Source organism: Phocoena sinus, chromosome 1 (assembly GCF_008692025.1).
Source record: "Phocoena sinus isolate mPhoSin1 chromosome 1, mPhoSin1.pri, whole genome shotgun sequence".
In the NCBI taxonomy this organism is placed as follows: domain Eukaryota; kingdom Metazoa; phylum Chordata; class Mammalia; order Artiodactyla; family Phocoenidae; genus Phocoena; species Phocoena sinus.
Window position 1 is genome coordinate 11,904,307 of NC_045763.1, and position 20,925 is coordinate 11,925,231.

A 20,925-nucleotide genomic window follows, 5' to 3' on the forward strand; every position below is an offset into this window, starting at 1 on the left:
TCAGACCTCGCAACCCCTGAGCACCTGTGAGAAAATCAGCCCAAGAGGTGTTAAAAGGGCTCATCCATCTGGCAGCATTTCCTGAGCTAGGCCTCAACATAACAGCAGCAAGGTCTGGACGTTCTGCTCCCCTTTTACAAGATGCAGTAGGTAATGAACTGGAATTCCCCCAACTGTGCATCACGGAGCCTGCCCTCCCTCCAGAGGGCTGTGTCCACATGAGCCAAATGGGTAATTAACCAGAGCATTTAATACATACAGCCTGTGTGATTAATTCAAACCAAAACCCCAGGTTTTTCACATACATGTAAATTGTTTTTCAAGAAGGCAAACCCTCACCTAATCTCTTCACTGTCAAAAAGTTTGCTCCCAGATGCAAAACATTTCATAATGAAGGTAGCCCTGGGAATTCCCTGGCAGTCCAGTGTTAGGGATCCGTGCTTCCACTGCAGGGGGCACGGGTTCAATCCCCGGTGGAGGAACTAAGATCCTGCATGCCTCACGGCGTTTCCAAAAGAAAAAAAAAAAGGTAGCCCTATTTCATGCAGACCTGCTATAAACCATAGGTTGGGGCGAGTTGCGGTTCATCAGATTTTTTTAAGTAATTAGCTGCTTTAAAAAGAAAGCTCAGAATTTGCAAACCCAAGCATTTGCAGGCATAATTTTTAAAATTTTGATCTATACCCTGTCCCTAGTCTTTTGCATTCAATAAAAAAACAACTATGTTGCTTCTGTTGGGTCCTTGAAGGACACATATGGAAGATATAGAAACTTACCTTTTACAAGTAGCTGTACCAAGTTGCCCAAGACCAACAGAAACCTAATTCCAAGCTTTAAAAAAATAAAATCGTGTCATTTAAGCTGAACATCTTTATTGGATTCAGAAACAATCTCAAAAATAAGTTAATGTAAATTTCATATTTTCTTGAACCCTGAAGGTTTTCTTTCTCAATTTTATTATTTTTAAAATGCCTTTTAAATTAATTCAGCAATATTCTTAAACCGTGGAAAATCAAAAAATATCAGTTGAGGGTTTGTTCTGTGCAAATCAGTCTGTAACAGCTTGCTGGTTTTACATTCTCAAGGGCTCTCTGCCTCCAGATCACTGGTTTTTTAAGCCCTAAGCCCATCTCTTCTCTGCACATTGATGGGTAGGAGCTGCTTCTGCAAAGGGGTCTTGAGCATCACCCTAACATTCTAGAGCAGCGGTCCCCAACCTTTTTGGCACCAGGGTCCGTTTTCACGGAAGACAATTTTTCCAAGGAGGGGGGCGGGGTGGGGGGGAAGGTTTCGGGATGATTCAAGCACATTCCATTTATCGTACACTTTATTTCTATCGTTATTACGTCAGCTCCACCTCAGATCATCAAGCATTAGATCCCCGGGGGTTGGGGACCCCTGTTTTAGAGAATAAGCACAAAGCACAGTAGTGATTCTCAAACTCCCCTGGATGCAGATTTCTGGGCCCCATTCCAGAGATCAGTTTTGTCGGTCTGGATTGGAGCCTGGGAACCTGAATTATTAACCAGCCCCACTCCTCCCCCGCAGTGGTTTCGCTGCTGGAGGTCCACAGCTTTGCAGTTTTAAGGTGACAGACCAGACCACAGAGAGAAATTCTCTCTGGTCCCTTCCTGACATCCCAGCCCTTGAGCCTTTGTAGAGGACATCTCTTCTCTGGGGTCCCCACTGAAATGGCAATATCAAGATCTCCCTGTCAGTTCCCCTAAAATTAAGTCTCAGAGGACCGCGTGGCCCAGCAGCTATTCTGCCAAGTCATTCATGTGATGTGCTGGCCCACAGGGAGAGGGCAAGGCTCTTCTCCCTCTCGCTCTCCCGCTATCTCCGAGGACCTCTCAGGGCTGAGGCCCAGAGCCATATCCCTCGCAGCTGCTGATCCATCTCTTTCCAAAAGATGCAGCAGCTCCACCTGCGGTTACGTCTAAACGGGGGTTCCTGCTCACCGGGTACACCTTCTTCATTACCTCTGCAACCCTCATCGAAACCCTCATCGAAAGCGACAGTGTGTAACATTGAGTCGTCTCCATGGCAACCGACAGGGTGTCACACCGCCATGGGATTACGACTCCACGGCGTGGGGATTCCAGAGAAGGGGTTGGGGGCGGCGCCCCCCTGCGCCCCAGACCCACACCCAAACTGGTGGGAAGGACCCCCTCGTCCTTCCCGCCTCGGTCCCCGGCCCCCAGCCCGACCTCTCCCGTTCAGCCGGCACAGTGAGGAGGAGAGGGGGGATGGGTTCTACGGGGGCCCCCCAACCTTACGGGGGAGGATGGTGGCGGGCCCGGCGCCCCCGGTACACTCTAGACGCGGAGCTCAAGCCGGAGCCCGAGCCCGCGCGGGGCGGGCTGCGCAAGGCCGGGAGCCGGGGCGGGAGCGGGCGGGCCCAGCGAGGGGCGTAAGTCCCACCTTCGGGGGCGGTGCCTGGCGCTGGGGAGTGTCAGGAAGAGGAAGAGCGCGGCCAGAGGCGGCGCGGGCGCGCGACTAGCAGGGTCCGGGGGCGAGCGCCGCGCGGGCCACCATGGCCACGGACGAGCTGGCCAGCAAGCTGAGCCGGCGGCTGCAGATGGAGGACGAGGGCGGCGTCGAGGCCCCGGAGCAGCCCGGGCTGAACGGGGCGGCGGCGGCGGCGGGGGCACCCGACGAGACGGCCGAGGCGCTGGGCAGCGCGGACGAAGAGCTGAGCGCCAAGCTGCTGCGGCGCGCCGACCTCAACCAGGGCATCGGCGAGCCCCAGTCGCCCAGCCGCCGCATCTTCAACCCCTACACCGAGTTCAAGGAGTTCTCCAGGAAGCAGATCAAGGACATGGAGAAGATGTTCAAGCAGTGAGTGCCCGCTCGACACGGTTCCCCACCCACCCCGAGAGCCGGCCTCGGCTCCCGAGCCCCCGAACCCTGGACCCCGCGCCGTCCCGGGACCCATGCGGCCAGCCGGGCTCCCCGATCCCTGACACACCAGGGGCGGGGACCCCTGGCCCCTTCCAGATAATCACGAGGCTTCGGGACCTCCTCCCTACCACGCATATGGGTCTGGGGACCCGCGGCCCCTGGCACGCGACCTCTCCTCACCGTGACGCTGCCCCCGATACACTGCACGCGCGCACGCGGAGTGGGGGACCCCGCGGCTCCTTCTAGATAAGCACAGGGGTCTGGAGGGTCCGGTTCTCTGGCCTTGTTAGTGATGCTTCTCCACACGCGCGCACACCGAGATTGAGGACCCCGTGGCCCCCTTTCCCCCTCCTCAGCTACTTGAATTCCCAACCGCCCCCCCACACACCAAACGCGGGTCTAAAACACACACCCCACCCTCCAGCGCCTCAACAAAGGTGACCATTCCTTTTACTGGGGTCCTTTCATTTACTCTGCTTATCTCAGATCCCTCTCAACGTGGGTTCTGGGCCGAGACCCCTCCCCCGCCTCCCCTCCACTTATTCAGCATCTGCCAGCAAACTGTGTCAAAGACCCTTCGGCCCCTCCCACCTCTGCCCTCATCCACTCCGTTAGCCAGGACCCCAGCCCTTGACCCTCAGGTGATCTCCCCAGGGAGGGACCCCTTCCTCCCTGCCCCCGACTTGGCAGGTATGTACACACACACACACACACACACACAGCCGCAGCCACGTCCCTGCAGGGCCGAGTCCCCGCCTCCCTCCGCAGACCATCCCTCCCTCCTCTTGCCCTCGTCACCCCGGTACACCCAGCAGCTTTGCAGTCACTGCCCCCTGTTTTCTGTCAGAAAGGCCCCATCTCTCCTTGCCTCCCTTCCTCCACCGCGTGCCCCCTTCCCTCCCCACACAGGGTCCCTGACACCCCACACGAAGCTATCTGACTTGGCTGGTAGCTCTCACCTCTACCTTTACTCCATCCTTAAATTCCATACCCCATGCCCTCAGCAGGTTGGACAGGTCCTTCCAGGCCTCTGGGCTTCCCCCTCCCCCAACAAAAAAAACTTTAAATCTCTGTGAAATGACTAGAGAGAAAGGCTTCCAGGTCCCCTTCTGGTCCATCACTGCGTTCACCCAGTTGGGATTGAGATGGTCAGCCACGCTGCCCACCCCGAGCAGTGAGGGGGGCCTGGGGTGGGGGTGAAGGTACTCAGCCCCCCTCCCTTTGGTATTCTTCCCTGCCCACCTCCTGTTGCCCATCCCCCCTGCCCCTGGCCGCTGGAGGGGAAAACAGCCCAGGGGTGTGATCTGGAGTAGATCTGGAAGTGGATCCAAAAGGTAGAACTGTCCTGAGGCCAAGTCTCAGGTGAGGGAGTCAGGAGGTCTGGCAGCCCAAGGTCGAGAGGAAGGGGCGCTGACCCCACCTTGGCTGGGGCAGTGTGCTCGGACCGCAAGCAGGAAGCCCGGGGCGGCGGGGGGAGGGTTTTGCAACCCCACAGCTTGAGAAAGACTCTTTCCCACTCCTCACTGCTTGCTGTGGCCCTGCTTTTGCATTTGGCCCCAATGCAGAAGAGGTTTTTGGTTCTCAGACCTGGATGGCTGGGAGCCCCATGTTTTTCCGAGGGTCAGCCTGGGGTGGAACTGAGTCCTTAACCCCACTCCAGACCTCTGCATGGAGACCCCTGGGCCTTGAGGAGCCTGCTTCTTTGGCTCCAGGGTCTTGTCTGGGAGTTCTTCTCAAGTTTCTTCCTGATAAAAGACTGGCCCTATCAGGAGAGCAGGAGTTCCAGGATCGCCGCCTCAATAGAAGGCAGTCAGAACTTCCTTATAGACTCTGCCCCGGCCCCTCGCGCCCCACCTCAGCTGCCCGCCGCCACCACCACCCCCGCCCCCCACCCCCCCCACCCCGCCCGCTGCCCGCCGCCACCACCACCCCCGCCCCCCACCCCAGGGAAGTACGAGGGAGGTTATTCAAATGCGGCCACGTGCCGCAGGACTAAGGAGCGTCTCCGTTCCTCCCAGCAGCCCCATGACATAGAACTGTCGTCACCACCATGGCGCAGTTGGACAGTCTGGGCACAGAGCAGTTTGGTAACTTGCCAAGAATACACAGCTCAAAAAATGATGGAGTCATAATCTAAACCCAGGTCTGTGACTCCAAAACCCATGTTCTTCCCTCCTGGGTTTCCCGTCACAGACGTCTGCCTCCACGCGGGGAAACACACCCCGCCAACACCCGCTTCCGTGTGCATGGCTGATTTTCTCCCACGTGGACCCACCACCAGAGTCCTTCTCTTAGGCTTCACCCCCTCTACGCCCGCCAAAAACAAGAAGGAGCTGTTTGGAGCACCCAGACACGCTGTATGAGCAGGGACCTGGGAGACTGCAGCTTGGTTGGAAGGGGCGCGTGACTAGGGGAATGGTCGTGGAGCTGCATTTGCAGAGCGAGCTCACTTTTTACAGAGGCTGTTTGGCTGTTAGTTTGACGAGGGGTAACTTTGTTGAAAATTGAGGGGAGCTGAACCCCTGGAAGCCCCCTCTTGGCACCACTACTGCCTGATGAGGTATTGGCAGGGGTGAGGGGGGCAGGAAGGGGTCAGGGAGATTCTAGGGAAGGAAGTGCCACCCGCCGGGGGCCCTGGCGTGGATGGAAGGCTGCAGATTTTGTATTCAAGGAAACAAGGCTTCACTGTGCCAGCCGAGCCCAGCCCAGCCGAGTCCCGGCTGTGAACAGCCAACAGACAGGCTCTCATGGAAGACAAAACTCGCGTTCTGCTTCTGCTGTCCAAGAGGTGCTGCAGCCTCCTGGGTCCAAGCAGGGCCCAAGGATCACAGCCAGGGCTCTGCTGGGACACTTCCACCCCGATCTGCAGCTCCCATGGCAGAGGGGAGGGGAGCCTGGCCACCCTGGGAAGCCATCCCCCAGAGCAGAGTGCAGGAGATGGGAGAGGGCAGAGGGAGCTGGGAGCTGGACTTGTCTTGGAGGCCAGGAGCTAGGAAGTGGGGCTTTGTCCTGGCTCTGCCACTCAATTACCTAGTCGGCCTGCCCCCTCTGGGCCTCAGTCTCCCCACCTGTAAAAGGAGCCTGATGTATCTGATGATTCCCAAAGGTGATTCACCAATGACTTCCTTATTTCTGAGTCGTCCGGAGCCCTCCCGGATGGCAGAACTGCCTTCCAGGGTCTTCCAGTTCATCCATTCAGCGATCATCAGCAAATACTTCCTAAGGATGGAGATGGAGGGAGAAGAGAGGGGGCAGAGGGAAGATAGACGGGCTCTCCGTCATCGCTGACCTCACGCTGCTGGTAGTTTCCATCTGGGAGAGACCTCCGGGGTTGTCACCAACGCTTCTCCCCCATTTTACAGAAGAGGAAACCGAGGCCCAGGAAGGTGTAGTGACATCCATGGGGAGGTTTTCAGTGGCTGAACCAAAGCATCCTTATCTGTACAATGGGAAAAGTGGTCCCTGCATCTCGAGGTGGGGCGGGGGGAGGTGATGCACACAGAGCTCTGGCAAGGTGCCAGGCACCTGGAAGCACCTGGACTCTCAGTCCTTCCCCCTCCTGCAGCCTCAGGCTGCACCCATCACCTCTAATCCGACCCTCTGCCCTCCTCTGTCTGCCCATCCATCCAGGGCTGCTCTGGAACCCTCCAGGCAAGGGGCAGTGGTGTGGACCCGGAGGGCCTCAGGGCAGCCACCTCTGGCCTGGCAACAGCCTGCGTGGGGCTCTGCGGGGTGGTGTAAGCCGAGACCTGCCAGAGAGGAAGGCAGCCATGTAATTCTGAACCTGCCGTGGAATCCGAGGAAGATGTCCTAGTTCCCTGCCCTGCCCAGCCTCGTCCCCAGCCACTTCATCTCATGACCCCTTGCGTCAGAGAAGAGGGGGGCTTCCCTCTCTCCTTCCCACCTTGCCCTCCCCTCCTCTCCACCTGCTATGCCTCCCTGGTGTCGCCCTAGGCTCTTGCAGCTCACAGCAGCACGCCCCCCCACCCCCGTCCTTCCTGGAGGGCTGTCTGGTGCAGTGGTTAAGGTCAGGGCCTTTGGAGTCAGCCGCCCTGGGTTGGAATCCCAGCCTTGGGCCCTGGGGCAAGGCACGTAAACCCTTCTGAGCCCCGGTTCCTCACCCTGCAACAGGGAGAATAATAGAACCCACCTCACAAGGTTGTTATGAAGTGCCTGGCACAAAATAAGTACTTTCCAAGTTCCTGTCACCACCATCCCCAGCCCCGGTGGTGGTGCCTAGCACGGAGATTGCTCCACAGAAGCCACTGGCTGACTCCACTTACCCCCCATGGAGCTGCCCGGCCTGCCAGACTGGCAAGAACCCTCTTGCTTTGGGCAGGAGTGATGGGGACCCAGCATGAGAACCTTCTTTCCCTCCTGCTGAACCGACGCTTTCATTGATGGCTACATATGGCTTTGATAAATAACAAAAATGGGAAACCAAATTCATTATCACTTAATTACGTGGAAGGCAGGTGGCAGAAAAAAGGGCAGCGCAGACAGCAGCCCTGGGATGACACAAAACTAGGACTCCAGCGCCCGTCTGCCACCGCCTAGACGGGGTGCTCTGCTTCTCAGAGCCTGTTTCCCCTGGGGCTAAAGAACCTGCCTGGTAAAGTCCTGAGGATTAAGTTTTTAAAAGTCCTGGGGAATTCCCTGGAGGTCCAGTGGTTAGGACACCGCCCTTTCACTGCTGAGGGCCCATGTTCAATCCCCGGTCGGGGAACCAACAAGCCTGACCGTGCGGCCAAAAAAAAAAAAAAAAGTCCTGAGCCTTTGTAAAGAGCCCACCATTGTGTCTGGTCTGTGGGCTATTAAAAACATAGACGGTGATTTTGAAAAGCTTAAAGTCCATTCTTTTGATCATATTTTATTAAGTTTCTGTGTGCAAGGTCCAGAGAATTAAGGGAAAAATAGAGTTCCTGCCCTCAAGAAACTTAAAGTCTCACAGAGAGCAGTGGCATAGAGGGGTGGGTCTTTGGGGGGATAGAGAGGATGGGCCCACCGGGCTGGAAACGGCAGGTTCCATTTCTTTATTTCTATGACGAGGACTGAAGTTCTCCTGAGGGATGCCGTGCTGCCGGCCCTCCACAGCCAGCCCCCTGCCGCCGCACCCTCTCCTTGTTAAATGGAACCGCCAGGCCCAGTTGAACCTGGTGTGTTATTTCAGGAACTGAACTTCATCCTCACACCAGCCCAGGGAGGTGGGTGCTGTCATTATCCCCATTTGCCAGATGAGGAAAGCAAGGCTCAAGGTTATAATAAGTGGCAGGGCCAGGATTAGAACCAGGTCTGCCTACTGGGAGTTCCCGAGGCCAAGTGAGGGCTGCGTTTATGGGAAAGGAGGAGTCCCAGAGCCTAGGCAGGGGGTGGGGGGTGACGGGGGGGAGTCCTCTGGGGGTTCAGAGGTTGGGTCCTTCCCCCTGTAGCAGCCAGGAGCCTGCCTTGCTGGGGAGAAGCCCCACACCCCTGGGGAGGGAGGATTTCCTGGCCTCAGGCCTGTCCTCTGCTCTCCTACTTCCCTTCTGATTCTGAGTCACCTCTCCTTTCCGTCCCCCCAGGGACTTTTGGTTCCCTTTTGGTTTGCACCTTCCTGCCTTCTCTCCTCTGTGCCTCTGGGTTCAGGGCCTGGCTTCGGCTGTAGGAGACCCAGCCCTGCTGCCTGGGGCCCTTTCTGCAGGGCCAGCCCAGCCAGGAGCAGAGTCGCCCTGTGGCCTCGGCAGGGACAGTCCCCACACCCTCCAGCAGCTGAGTTCCCTCTGACTGCCCGGCAGACTTCTGCTTTTCAAGGTCTCTAGAGAAGCGAGGGTTCCGGGCCAGAAAGGTGCAGCCTGACGGAGCCGGGCCCAGGGACGCCTGAGCTGTGTGCAAACAGAGGGCCGCTGTGGCGTCTCCATTGCAGGCACTTTGCGTCTTGTTTAATCCTGTCTCGGCATCCTGCAAGATGATCATCACCCCTTTCACAGATAAGAAGACCGGGTCTCAGAGAGGGTTCCATGACTTGAGGAGTGGAGAGGTTTTGAATGAGGGTCCTTCTGACTCCCACGTCCCTTGCTCCCATGGGACCCGAAGAAAGCAGCGTCAGTGTCCGCCGGGAGCTTGTTAGAAAGCTCAGAGGCTCAGGCTCCACCCCAGGCCTACTGGGTCAGAATCTGCTCCCCCCCCCCCCCCCTCCCCGGTACGCGGGCCTCTCACTGTTGTGGCCTCTCCCGTTGCGGAGCACAGGCTCCGGACGCGCAGGCTCAGCGGCCATGGCTCACGGGCCCAGCCGCTCCGCGGCATGTGGGATCTTCCCGGACCGGGGCAAGAACCCGTTTCCCCTGCATCGGCAGGTGGGCTCTCAACCACTGCGCCACCAGGGAAGCCCAGAATCTGCATTTTAACAAGGCTCACCGGGTGTGCGCATTAAGGTTTAAGAAGCACCGGGCCACCATAGCTGTCTCCCTGCCACGTTACTTAGTCTGGGCAGTGAGGGGAAAACAAGAGGAAAGATTAAGTTAAATAGTAAACACTGGGTTATATTAGACATTCAGTAAATGTTCTTTGCAATCACTTTTATAATAATTATTATTATTAGGTGCAGGCAGGGAAGGAGGCGGCACAGGGGAGAGCCGGGGGGGAGACCCACTGCTGAAACTACATGTGGAGGGAGCTGCCCTCCCAGGGTGGGCTCAGCATGAGAGCCTAACTTGAGGTTAGGACGCCCCCAAGTCCTGACAGCGCCCAGCAATTGCCATCAGCCTTGATCCTTGGACTTATCGGAAAGCCGGGGAGGAGGCGTGAGCACCCGCCAGCCACACACTCACCCATATGCACTCACACACCCTCTAATTGGCTGACACAGGGCAACAGATCAAGTGTCAGACTCCGCAGATAGGACTGGAGGAAGTGGTGAGAGGGCTTTCCCCCCATGAGTCAGGCAGTCTGGGGGTGGGAGAGTGCAGGAACGGATGGGCACTGCCGGCCGTCATCACCGAGCCTGGGGGCGTCCACCTGCACGGGGAGGCGGGCCAAGCCAACCTGCCTGTAACAGCTAGCAAGGCCAAAATGTCCCTGTTGTCCAGAACTTTCCTGCCCCAAGCAACCTGCCTTCCCATTTTGCAGGTCAAAGAGTAGAGGCCTAGGAGCCTCTGGGGCCTCCCCAGATAGGATGGAGGAAGACCAGGTCTGTGAATGCTGAGAACAAAGCCAGGTGGGCCTGGGGGCTCAGTGGTCCATAAACACCACTCTCTCCAGCTGTCTGTCCTCCTTGGGACCCCCATGGGCAGAGGGGCCATGAGCAAAGGCCTGGGATGGGAACTAGAAGGGAGAGAATTGGGGTCCCCTATGCTCCCAGAGCAACTGTTCCCACCCTCCCCTTGTGCAGCAGCTGTGATGACTCCTCACTCTGCTCTCAGACTGTACAGCACAGCTGGTGGGTGGGGAGGTCGTGCGTGAGGAGAAACTTTCTAATAGTTCCAGAGCCAGAATGTGCTGCTTTAGGTAAGCAGTGAGCTTCCCGTCCTTAGAGGCATTCAAGATGCCAAGCAGGAAAACTGCACTGTGTATCTGACCCTCATGAATGGCTAAATGAGGTGGCCTCCAGTATCCTTCCCAGCCTGAGTTTCTTTGGTGCAGGGTCTGTAGGCATCAAGACGCAGCACAGTAGTTAAAAGCACATGTTTTTCATCAGGTCAGGGTTCTGATCCCAGGTGTGCCCTCGTCAGCTCTGGTCTTGGCCAAGTCACTTTCTCCCTGAGCCTCAGTCTCCTCGTCTGTAGTATGGGGATATTTATGCCTGCTTCATGGAGTTCCTGTGAGGATCTGATACAAAACACTTGGCACAGTGCCTGGCACATAGTAAGTGCCCAGCCAAGAGCAGCCACTAATGAAAATATTGTTATGAAATGAGGGCAAGCCCTGCACGCTGTAGGAGCCGGTCACTGCTCTCACCCCCGTATCTCCGGGTTATCAGAACCGGGGGGAGGAGGAGCCATCAGCCGGATGGGACCTGCAGCCCAAAGGGGCAAAGTCTGCCTGGGTGGTGGCCGCTGCTCCACGTGCAAGGGCAGATGGGAGGGGATTTCGTCACCAGCATCCGGGGCGGCAGCTGCTGAGCCTCCCCGTCAAGAACTATTCAGGGGGAGGCTCAGAGGGGTGGTGGTTAGGAATGTGGGCACAGCACCAGGTGCAGCCGCCTCCCTCCGGTGCTGGAGAAAAGTGCTCAGCTCCCAGCCTAGGAGCTTTGTTGTCAGTCCTGCCAGATGGAACTGGCCCTCCCAGGCAGGGCCCAAGCCTCTCCTCTCAGCCCAGTCTCCCCCAGCCCTGCAGGCTTGAGAATCTGGGGCCCTCCATGGGACCGCCTTCCCAAGAAGAAAGCAGGCAGGCAGGGAGGAAAGCTTACAACTTTGGGAATCTTGCTTTTCTCCAGCTGTGTGACCCTGGGCTGCTTGCTACCCACTCTGGGCCCCAAGTTCCCTACATGACATGAAGGGGGTAGACCAGGCATCCAGGCGGATCTTGGATACGGACTCTTTTCCTGGATCCTCTGAGCTACCTGCAACCTCAGCTCAGAGAGGGGGCTGAGGGAAGAGAGGCTCTCCCCAGTCAGGGATAGATGCCTGTTTCCAAGCATCTTAGAACACCATTCTCTCCTGGGTTGCCAGTGGTCCTCCTGCTGGTGGCACAGAGGCAGTCTCCCCCTTTGTCACTTCCCTCCCTGTCAGAGGAGGAACAAGAGAGTAATCCAGGACCGACCGAGGCTTCTCTCTCTCTCTCTGCCCAGCGAGAGAGCAAAAGATTCTGTCCTGCTGTCTCTTCACCTCCCCAGGTGGCGGGGTCCTTGAATCAGGCCTAATGGGGGTGGGGGAGGGAAGTAGTGGGACCTTCAGAGAAGATGCTGGAGGGACCTCTGGGTCATCGTGTCCACCCGCTGCCTCCAGGCCAGTCTACAACAAGCATTTCCTACCCACCATGCACCATCAGGACTGGTGCCTGAGGGAGAAATTGTATTTTTTACCATTATTAATCTCACTATCAACACCATTTTTATATTATATGTGCAAAGTACTTAACTAGTACCTGGCACATAAAAAGTTCTCAATAGCCACTATTCTAAAGAAATTGCAGGTTTTAAGTACGTACTATGTACTAGGCATTTTACACCCACGATCTCCTTTATCTCAAATCCTAGAGGTAGGTGTTACCGATAATAATAATTTAGTAGTAGTAGTACTGTAGTTAGCGTGTAATGATTGAGTACTTATTGTGGGCCAGCCTCTGTGCTAAGAATCCACGTGGATCATCATTAACTCTTGCCGCAAGCCTGGGATGGGTCTGAGCTCCATGATGTAAATGGTTCATAGGGTCATGTGACTTGAGCAGAGTCACCTAGCCAGCAGGTGGCAGAGCTGGGGTTTGGACTCAGGTTAGTCTCAGCAGAGCTGCTGTGAGCACAAACCTCCAGGGTTTACCCAGGAACCTGGCTGATCCAATGACCCAGAGCCCACCCACGTCACAGCCCAGGGCACATGGTAGATGTCCACTCCCCCGGGGGCCTTGTGGGAACCACCCCCTCCAGTGTGGCCAGCCCCTGCATTGTCCCCCTGGGGGCAGGAGCCCGGAACCAGTAATTGATTGATGTTTGATTGACACAGGCAGCGGTTCACGCCGCGGTTTGAGCTGCAGCCCAGCCAGGAGGCCTGGGAGCTGCCAGAGACCGAGATCCAGAGCCCAAGTTTCTGTCCAAGTTTGGACACTTTATCTGCACTTCCTCTGAAACTGAGCCACCCCTGGCTGCAGGAGTAACCCTTGAGCAGTAAATAAAGCTGAGGCTCAAGAGAGGCAGGTGGGGCGGTAGAGAGAGTAGAGTGTGGGAATCACAGGGATGGGCGTCTGAACCCTTGGCCGGTGCCCAAACCTCTCCAGCCCCTGTCCCCTAATCAGTCACATGGGGACATAACTCAGACCCCCCAGGATTGCTGAGCCCAGAGAAAAATGCCTGGCACATAGTAGGAGCTTCATAAAAGTAACAAAGTCTCGTGATAGTGCTGGTAGCTGCAGTTTCTGGAGCCAGCGCTGTGCAAAGTGCTTGTCACGTGTGAACGTACCCAGTCCTCGCAGTGACCTTACGAAAGAGTCACCATCATACCAGGGGTTCTCTGCCTTGGCTGGAGGCTCGATGGCACAGTCTGCTGGAGCCCAAGCAGTCTGCTCCAGCCCTGACATGTCATCATTGGAGCCCGAGTTCAGAAAGAGGCGGGGGCTTTGTCTTCCGCAGGGACGCTGAGGGGCATCCATGTGACTTGCCCCGGGAAAGACTGACTCCCTCACCTGGCCACGCTCCAGGGCTGCTCCAGTACCGGTCACTAAGGCTCATGCAGCAGCCACCCAGCCCCTTACCACTGGCAAACAGGCTCCAAAGATGGAAGGGGGGGGCTCCACCGTGTCCCCCACAGGGCCCCTCCAGCTCTAAGTGGAGCCTGGACCATGAGATCGTTGGCCTCCCTGACCCTCCCGAGTCCCACAACCCTCCACCACATCCTCTCGCATCTGCTTCCGCCTCGGCTGTGGCCACTGCTCTCACCCCGGACCCTTTCACCCCGTGGTGGGGAAAAAGGCCTCAGGACCCTGTGTTCCCTGCAGGGTTCCCAGAGACCTGTCTTCCTGTGCTGCATCACTTCCAACCACTGACTCACTTGCTCGTGAACTATTTTTACCCCTTGCACAAATGCTCTGCTCAGCACTCCAGGCAGACGTCTCCGTCCTGCTGGCAACCCCAGGACATGAGTGGGGGGGGGGCGGCAGCAAATGTGCAGGTTTATGAGCCCTACTGACGTGGGGTAGAAGCCCAGCCCCTTCCTTCACTGCTGTGTGACCTTGGGCAGGCCACTTAACCTCTCTGAGCTTCCATTGTAAAAGAAGGTTATTATGAAGATTAAGTAAAATAAAGTATGGAAATTTCCCAGCACAAAGATAGATTTCAAAAAGTGGTTGCTCTCAGATGTCCATAGTCATGTGAAGCTTATGTGTAATTAGAGATGGGTGAAGGGAATTGGGAAGCCCTGTAGAGGCCACAGGAATGAGATGTGTGTTTGTGTAGGAACTCCAAGTCTCCAGGAAGTTTCTGGAACTCAGCCCCTGTATGTCATATTGCTGTCACCAGCGCTGCCACCCAGCCATCTTGAGGCCTCGGCGACTGCACAAGCTTCTTTAGGCTCAGAAGGCCCATTTGGCCAGCGCTGAGATGACTCTCCCCAACCCACCAGGAGACAGGGCGGTTGCTTGGTTCGCCTGATAAGAGGCCTGGCTGGGCGGTGGGAGCAGCACCCACATCTGCCATGCTGTGTGCTCCCAGCACAAGCAGCACCTCCCCAGCCAGGGGACGGGCCTGGAGCCCAGCTCTGACCCAAGCTCTTACCACAAGGAAGCCAGTCGAGCGAGACGTTTAGACTCTGCCCCTCACTCACCCTGTCCCTCTCTCTGCCAGGCTGTTGGTGGTAGAAAAAAAGAGACCTGAAATGTGCAGGGCAGAGGCACGGTCATCATGTAATCACTGTTCCAGGTCTTTCCAGCCACCCAGCTGGATCCCTGCTGCTCACTGCAGGCACCCTGCACAACTTGTTCCCAGAACACACCCCAGGCCACCTTCCAGAAAACTAGAAGTGGCCCCTCCCTCCTGTGACCTCTGGCCCTACCCTGAGACATGTGGTACCTTCTGCTTCCTCCTGGGTGGGAACAGGGAGAGGGGGAGAGATGGAGCCAAGATGTCCCTCGAGTGCCTGTGGAGGTACCTGGAGATGCTCAGTGAGTTCTAACTTCAGGGCCTACCGTCACAATCCTTACCCCCACGGTATTGTAAATTCTCCCTCCCTGCTTGTTCACATCTCATTCAGTAGAGAGGGGCTGTGGTTTCCGCTGCCTTGTGTAGCAGGTAAATTTGGCCAAAAGTTAGCACGGTTCAACATGTAGGAGGCTGCCAGGTCACGTGGTGAGTTCCCCATCGTCAGGCAACCAAGCAGTAGCTGGGCCTCGAATCGGGAGTCCACCTGGGCCGAGGTCCTCTCCAGCTGTGATAAGATGACGCGTTGGTGGGAGGCACCTTTTGAGCCCCCAGGCTCCTTGTACTCTGACTTATGACCACTCTGGTCAGGTATGAGGTGGCAGGATGTCCTTAGGCCTCTCTCTTTGCACTCACAGGTACGATGCCGGCCGGGATGGCTTCATCGACCTGATGGAGCTAAAGCTCATGATGGAGAAACTTGGAGCCCCCCAGACCCACCTGGGCCTGAAAAACATGATCAAGGAGGTGGATGAGGACTTTGACAGCAAGCTCAGCTTCCGAGAGGTGAGCCCCACTCCCCGTGGGGGGCAACACCGGGGGGTGGGGAGAAACTAACCCCTCTTTGTCATTGAGCAACTTTGTCCGTGAACAGCCACTGTCGAGCGGTTGAGTGAGGTGTCAGCGGATCCTAGAGCAGGTACCTGGGGAGATTCTGAGATGCCTAAGTGAGATGGAGGTACATGCGTTCCTTCATGCAGTGAGCACTGATGGAGTGACTTCTGTATACCTGACCCTGTGTGGGCTGTGGCAGTACAGAGAAAGGCCCTGTGCTCCGGGGGTCCTGGCGTGTAGAGGGGGAGATGCTCAGAGAGTGAAATAACAGGATGCTGTGCTTCAGAAGAGGGGACAGATGGAGGAGGGACATGCACTGCGGGTCCGAGAGGAGCCGGGCGCTGAGCTGGGTGACCTCACACTCCGAATCTCACTCAGGCCTCACTCTGAGACAGGAGCCACGAACGAGCCTGTTTGCTGGAGGAGGAAGCAGAGGCTCAAGGCCAGAGGAGCAAGGGCACTGGTCCCCGGCCAGCATAGGGTTAAAGGCCAGAGGTGGCCTCTGGAGAGTCAAGGCTCAGGCTGGGCCTCGGAGAACTGGCAGGAAGCACAGAAGAGGCAGGGCGAGAGAAGGGGGAGGGGGGCGCCTGGGGGAGCCAAGTCCAGGGAGGAAGGTGCGAGCAGCACACGATGATGGTTTGGAGTCCGGACCTGGGTTCAAATCCTTCCTCCCTCGCTTTCTGGTGCTGAGATTGGGGCAGGTTTTTTCTTGCCCCTGAGCCTTCCTCGCTCTGTAAAATGGGCAGAGCCATGTACCTTTAGGACTCAGTAAATGGAAGTTAGAGCGGATTGGTTTGGGGAACAGGGGAAACGAAGGTAAGAGGTAGGTTGAGGCTCTTAACGGGAGCTGAGCATGGGCAGAGCAGCCTGCAGCAGCCCCAGTCCTGGGGGGGTGGGGCAGGAGACAGGCAGCCTCCCATCGTACAGATGGGCAAACCGAGGCCCAGAGAGGGAGGGACGCGACAGCCTGTGCAGGGCACAGAGCATGGAGGACAGAGAGCCCGGACCTCCAGCTCCCAGGCCTGTGAGTACCTCCTTTCCGGGGAGGCCCGCAGCTGGCCCCGGGTGTGGGCAGGCTCTGGCCCCTTTCCCTCTCTCCCTGACAGCATCAGTGTTCTGTTCTCCCTGCTGCAGTTCCTCCTGATTTTCCGCAAGGCAGCGGCTGGGGAGCTGCAGGAGGACAGCGGGCTGCACGTGCTGGCCCGCCTCTCCGAGATCGATGTGTCCACCGAGGGCGTCAAGGGGGCCAAGAGCTTCTTTGAGGCTAAGGTAAGGAATATGGGAGGAGGTGTGGAACCCAGGCTGGGGTTGCCCTGACCCCCACGTGAGGACAGGTGTGGCCGGGGTACTCCGGGGCCCTGAGTTAGCTCAAGGGTCAGCACGTCCCCTTCCTGTCCCTGCTGAGACCGCAGACAGGAGGTGGGGAGCTGACGCCCCTCCTGGGTCGGTCAGGGCCCACGGCGCTCCTGGCTTCTGTCCTCTCCCGTCCAGCCTGTGATCCTTTCCAGCTTCTCTTTCTCTCCCTGCCCCAGAGGTGGGTGAGGGAGGGGTGTGTACTCTTGAAGAGGTGACAGGGACCCCTTTGAGCCGCCCCAGCCCTGTACCCGGAGCTACTACCCGCAAAGGACTGGGCCTTAAAGAGTGGGCCCAGGAGACAGGAAGCAGGCCCAGAAACACAGCACTGGCTCCCGGGGCCTCTGGGAGACACTAGCCCCACCAGCCCCAGCCGGGAGGGAGTATGATGGGCCCCAGAGGCCACCGCCGTGTACAGTACCCTCCCCTTTCAGCACACGCTCAGATGCAGGGGACAAGTATGGTTCCTGGATCCTGCCCTCCCCGGGCCCCGGGGCCCCTGCCTGTTCTTGCTTCTCCCCCTCCCCATGTTAGCTAAGAACATTCCTTCTGAAGGCCTCCTCCCACCTCCCTCTGGGCTTCTAGGGTTGATGGGATGTTTCCGGGTTCATCAGTGAGACCAGGTGTGCCTCTGGGCTTCCCAGGACAGGGGACAGGGTAAGAATAGCAGCTTCAGGAGCTCGCATTTCCAGGAACCGTGCTCTGCAGCAGCTACTGAATATGTCTTTTCTCTTTCAATCCTCCCAACGTATCCCTGAGGTCGGAGTTACTGAGCGCCAGGCTCTAAGTGGAAGCAGTGAGGCTCAGAGAGGTGACTGAAGTGCCTGGCCCAGGGCCAGGCTGGTGGGAGGCAGAGCTGTGTGTGCATAGCGCAGGGGGGCAGCGGAACCAGAAGAGACCCCGGAGAGAGCCCCCTCCGGCCCTGAGCCACTTCCCCCCCGACCCCACCCCAGGTCCAGGCCATGAACGTGTCCAGCCGCTTCGAGGAGGAGATCAAGGCAGAGCAGGAGGAGAGGAAGAAGCAGGCGGAGGAGATGAAGCAGCGGAAGGCCGCCTTCAAGGAGCTGCAGTCCACCTTCAAGTAGCGAGGCTGCGCCCCACCGCCTGGCCCCGGCCCCGGCGCCCAGTCCCGCGGGCGAGGGTGGCGAGGGCCGGCAGACCGCAGGCCAAGCCTGATCCTCGGCTCTGTCTGAGGGGACCATGCTAAAAAGCTACACGTGTCTGTGAACAAGCCGGCTGAGGGGTCTCCCAGAGCGGCCCGGCCCCTCCCCGCTCCCTTCCGCTGTCCCTGAGGCCCTGACACCAGCCACCTCCCGGCCTGGCCCAGCCCTCCCTGGCCAGTCCTGCACCTGGCCGCCCACTGCCTGCTGCAGCCGCTCCTGCTTCTGGCTCTAGGGCGCTCCCTGCCGATGGGCTGCCTGCACACACACTCCTCCCTGTGCCTCTCCCTTTCCACCTCCTCCTCTACCCCCGCAGAGACCACCTGCCCTTAACCCACAGACTGCACTGCCTCTGGGGCCCTCGAGCGCCCCCCGCCTTGACTGGGGGAGCGACAGGTGGCAAGAATCATGGCCGACCCCATAGAGCTGATTGGTGGCACCCGGGCTCCCCATCACCAGCACCTGTTCCTCTGGCCCTGCCTCCTCTCTCTGCTGGAATCAAGGGGGGGCTTCTATCTTGGCGAAGGGACCCAGGCCCCTGGCACCCCATGCTGGCCAGGAGACCCCAGCTCTCTGGGGCCCAGCCAGGCAGGGTGAGGGGGCAGCTGTGCCAATCTACCTCAAGGGCCCACACCCTGCCGGCCATGCCACGGATTGTGGGCAGGGAAGGCTCTGGGGGCAGAAACACCAGTCCCCGGTCCCCTCCACCCCCCCCGCCCCCCGCTTTCCCTGGCCCTGAACAGCCTGAGGGTCTCTGGAGAGAAGAGGGTGGGGAGGAGGGATTGGCCCCTTCATAGGGAAGGAAACCAGCACGTCTCCATTCTCCAGGAGGCGTCCAAGAAGTGCTTTAAGTGGTTTGCACGGACCAGGTTGTGGGGAGCAGGGGGCCTGGCTCGGCTCTTTCACGCCATCCTTCCCCAAGTGACGTTCATCGCCTTGTCACCAGCAACGGGACATGTCCTGTCACACCCACCCCCTGAGGGAGCATGGGGACCCCAGCCCTCCCCGTGCCCATCCCCAGATGGGCCGTGGCCAAGCCTGTGCCACCGGCCCGGCCCTACGCGGCTCCCGATGTGCTCGCTCACGTGTGTGCGTGTCTGTGTGTACGTGCGTCTGTGTCCACTGCTGTGTCGTGAAGCTGTGCCCGTCCTCCAGTCCAAACAAGCGCATGGCCACCGAGGCCACAGTTATGCAACTTTCAGTGTGTGTTGTGACAGCGTCACTGCTTTTTAAACTCGGTAACTCTTTATTTTAGTAAAATGCCCCAAGAGTCCACAAAACTCCTGTTGGACTCGCAGAGTTGGACTTGCAGAGGTTTTATTTTTTTGGCCTTAGAATCTGCAGGAATTAGGAGGTACTGACCCCAGTGCAGCAGCCTTGGCCCTGGATTGCGTTTGCCTTAGCGGATATGTTTATACAGATGAATATAAAAAGGTCTTTTTCTTTTGGCGTATTGCTTTTTTTTTTTCTCTCTTCCCTTCTCACCAAAAAAGAAAAAGGAAAAAAAAAAAAAAAAGGCTACTTCTTCATTCGGTGGTACGATTATTTTTTTTAACTAAAATAAGATAAAATTCTATATTCTTATGTGTGTGTGGTTCTTGTTGGGGTGGGAGAGGGGAGGGGCTGGGAAAGGAGCGGACAGGATGAGGTCACCTGGGTGCTGGGGCAGCACTGGCTCAGATGGCTCCCATGTCATTTCAGAAGCAGGGAGAAGAGGGACTCTTCCTAATGGGAGGTTGAGTTTGATGCTCACCTGCTGTCACCAGGGGCTAGTCTAAGCTCTTTATATATAACAACTCATTTCATCTGCACAACCAGCCCAGGAGGGGGCTGGGGGCGCTGTGTTATTCCCAGATAAGAACAGAGAGACTCAGAAAGTCTCCCAGAGGCACACAGGCAAGCGGGGCAGCTCCAGGCTGCTCGGTCCACAGCTCGTGCCCCTACCCATCCAGCCACCCTGCCTGGCAAGTTCATTCAGAGGAGGACATGCACCAGGGGTGGCACCGAGGCCACGGGGATTCTGGATTGAGGCACCCTAGAGCCCCCCCAAGACTCTCTGCCACACTCAGAGATGCACCCCAAGCCTCCCCCACAGACGGGTGGTTGGATGAAAGGCAAAGAGCCAGGTGATCCCTGATCCCTGTGTAGCTTTGGACAGATCAGGCTCCCGCTGGGTCTCAGTCACCCCATCTGTTCAATGAGAGGGTCTCAAAGTCTTCCCAACCCTTCGGTTTCCAGGTAGGGTGTCCCCCGTCTGTCAAGTGCAACCTGAGTTGGGGGGTGCAGGAGTTTGAGATTAGGCTGGGCATCGCTGCCCCCGGGTGGACATGGGTGGTATGACAGCAGCCAGGATGCCCTCCACCTCTGGCTTCCTCACAGGCCCTGCTTGGAGAAGGCTGCGTCCTTGAAGTGTATTTCCTGAGAAAGGCCACTCCCACATGCCACCTGTGGCCTGAGATGCCACCATCATTAACACCACATGTTGGGTTAAGCGTCGCCCTTCAATTGCCTTCCCAAGGGCAGAGCATCAGAACCCCTGACATGCTAGCAAAAGGGTCTCAGAACTGAGGGACAGAGGGTACTGACAGGGAAGGGCTAAAATTCAAGCCCCAGAGCCCCCGCCCAGCCGGCCCGGTGGTGGATGTGGGCCTCCAGCCCTCAGAATGTGAGGGACACAGGCCAGCGGTCCCACGCCAGGCCCTCCACCATCAGATCCAGCTGAGGGGCCCCAGCCTCGGCCCGCACAAGACCTCCCACTCCCAGCCCAGGCAGAGGGCACGGGAGGAATAAGGAGGCCTGGAGTGATTCAGTGACCAGGAATGGGAAGGGGAGACGGCTCCTCAAACCCTGCCCAGGTCCCGTGCTCTCAGTAAGCTCCCCGCCAAGTCCCGGTCCCCATCACCAAACCCCAAACCCCTCACTCAGCCCCCAAACCCTCTCTCAACACCTAGTACTTTCATCTGACTTCGAGGAGAAACACTGCCAGCCCCCAGGCCCGCCTCCTTAGTGGGTCCCACCCAAGATGTAACACTTGCCCCCCGAAAGTCCTGTCCCGGCAACTAAAAATTATGGGCCCCGGTCAGTGGCACCTGCCCTGTTTCTCAGGCTCTCACCAACAGCCTCCCCACTTGACTC

The 20,925-nt window shown here is 57.7% G+C and overlaps 1 protein-coding gene across 1 annotated transcript; it reads left to right on the forward strand.

Moving 5' to 3' along the window:
* Nucleotides 1–2,465: 2,465 nt before the first annotated feature.
* On the forward strand, nt 2,466–19,306 carry EFHD2 (EF-hand domain family member D2). The gene is made up of 4 exons (XM_032633083.1): nt 2,466–2,841; nt 15,082–15,229; nt 16,412–16,546; nt 17,584–19,306. The coding sequence occupies exons 1-4, from the start codon at nt 2,537–2,539 to the stop codon at nt 17,713–17,715; spliced, it is 720 nt and encodes a 239-aa protein (XP_032488974.1). The 5' UTR covers nt 2,466–2,536; the 3' UTR covers nt 17,716–19,306.
* The last annotated feature ends 1,619 nt before the right edge of the window (nt 19,307–20,925 follow it).

Bases quoted from the DNA above. Each gene is read 5' to 3' on its own strand.
- EFHD2 (XM_032633083.1), top strand. From the start codon at position 2,537: ATGGCCACGGACGAGCTGGCCAGCAAGCTGAGCCGGCGGCTGCAGATG. The intron at 2,842-15,081 runs GTGAGTGCCCGC...TTGCACTCACAG, and splicing joins ATGGAGAAGATGTTCAAGCA to GTACGATGCCGGCCGGGATG. The intron at 16,547-17,583 runs GTAAGGAATATG...ACCCCACCCCAG, and splicing joins AGAGCTTCTTTGAGGCTAAG to GTCCAGGCCATGAACGTGTC.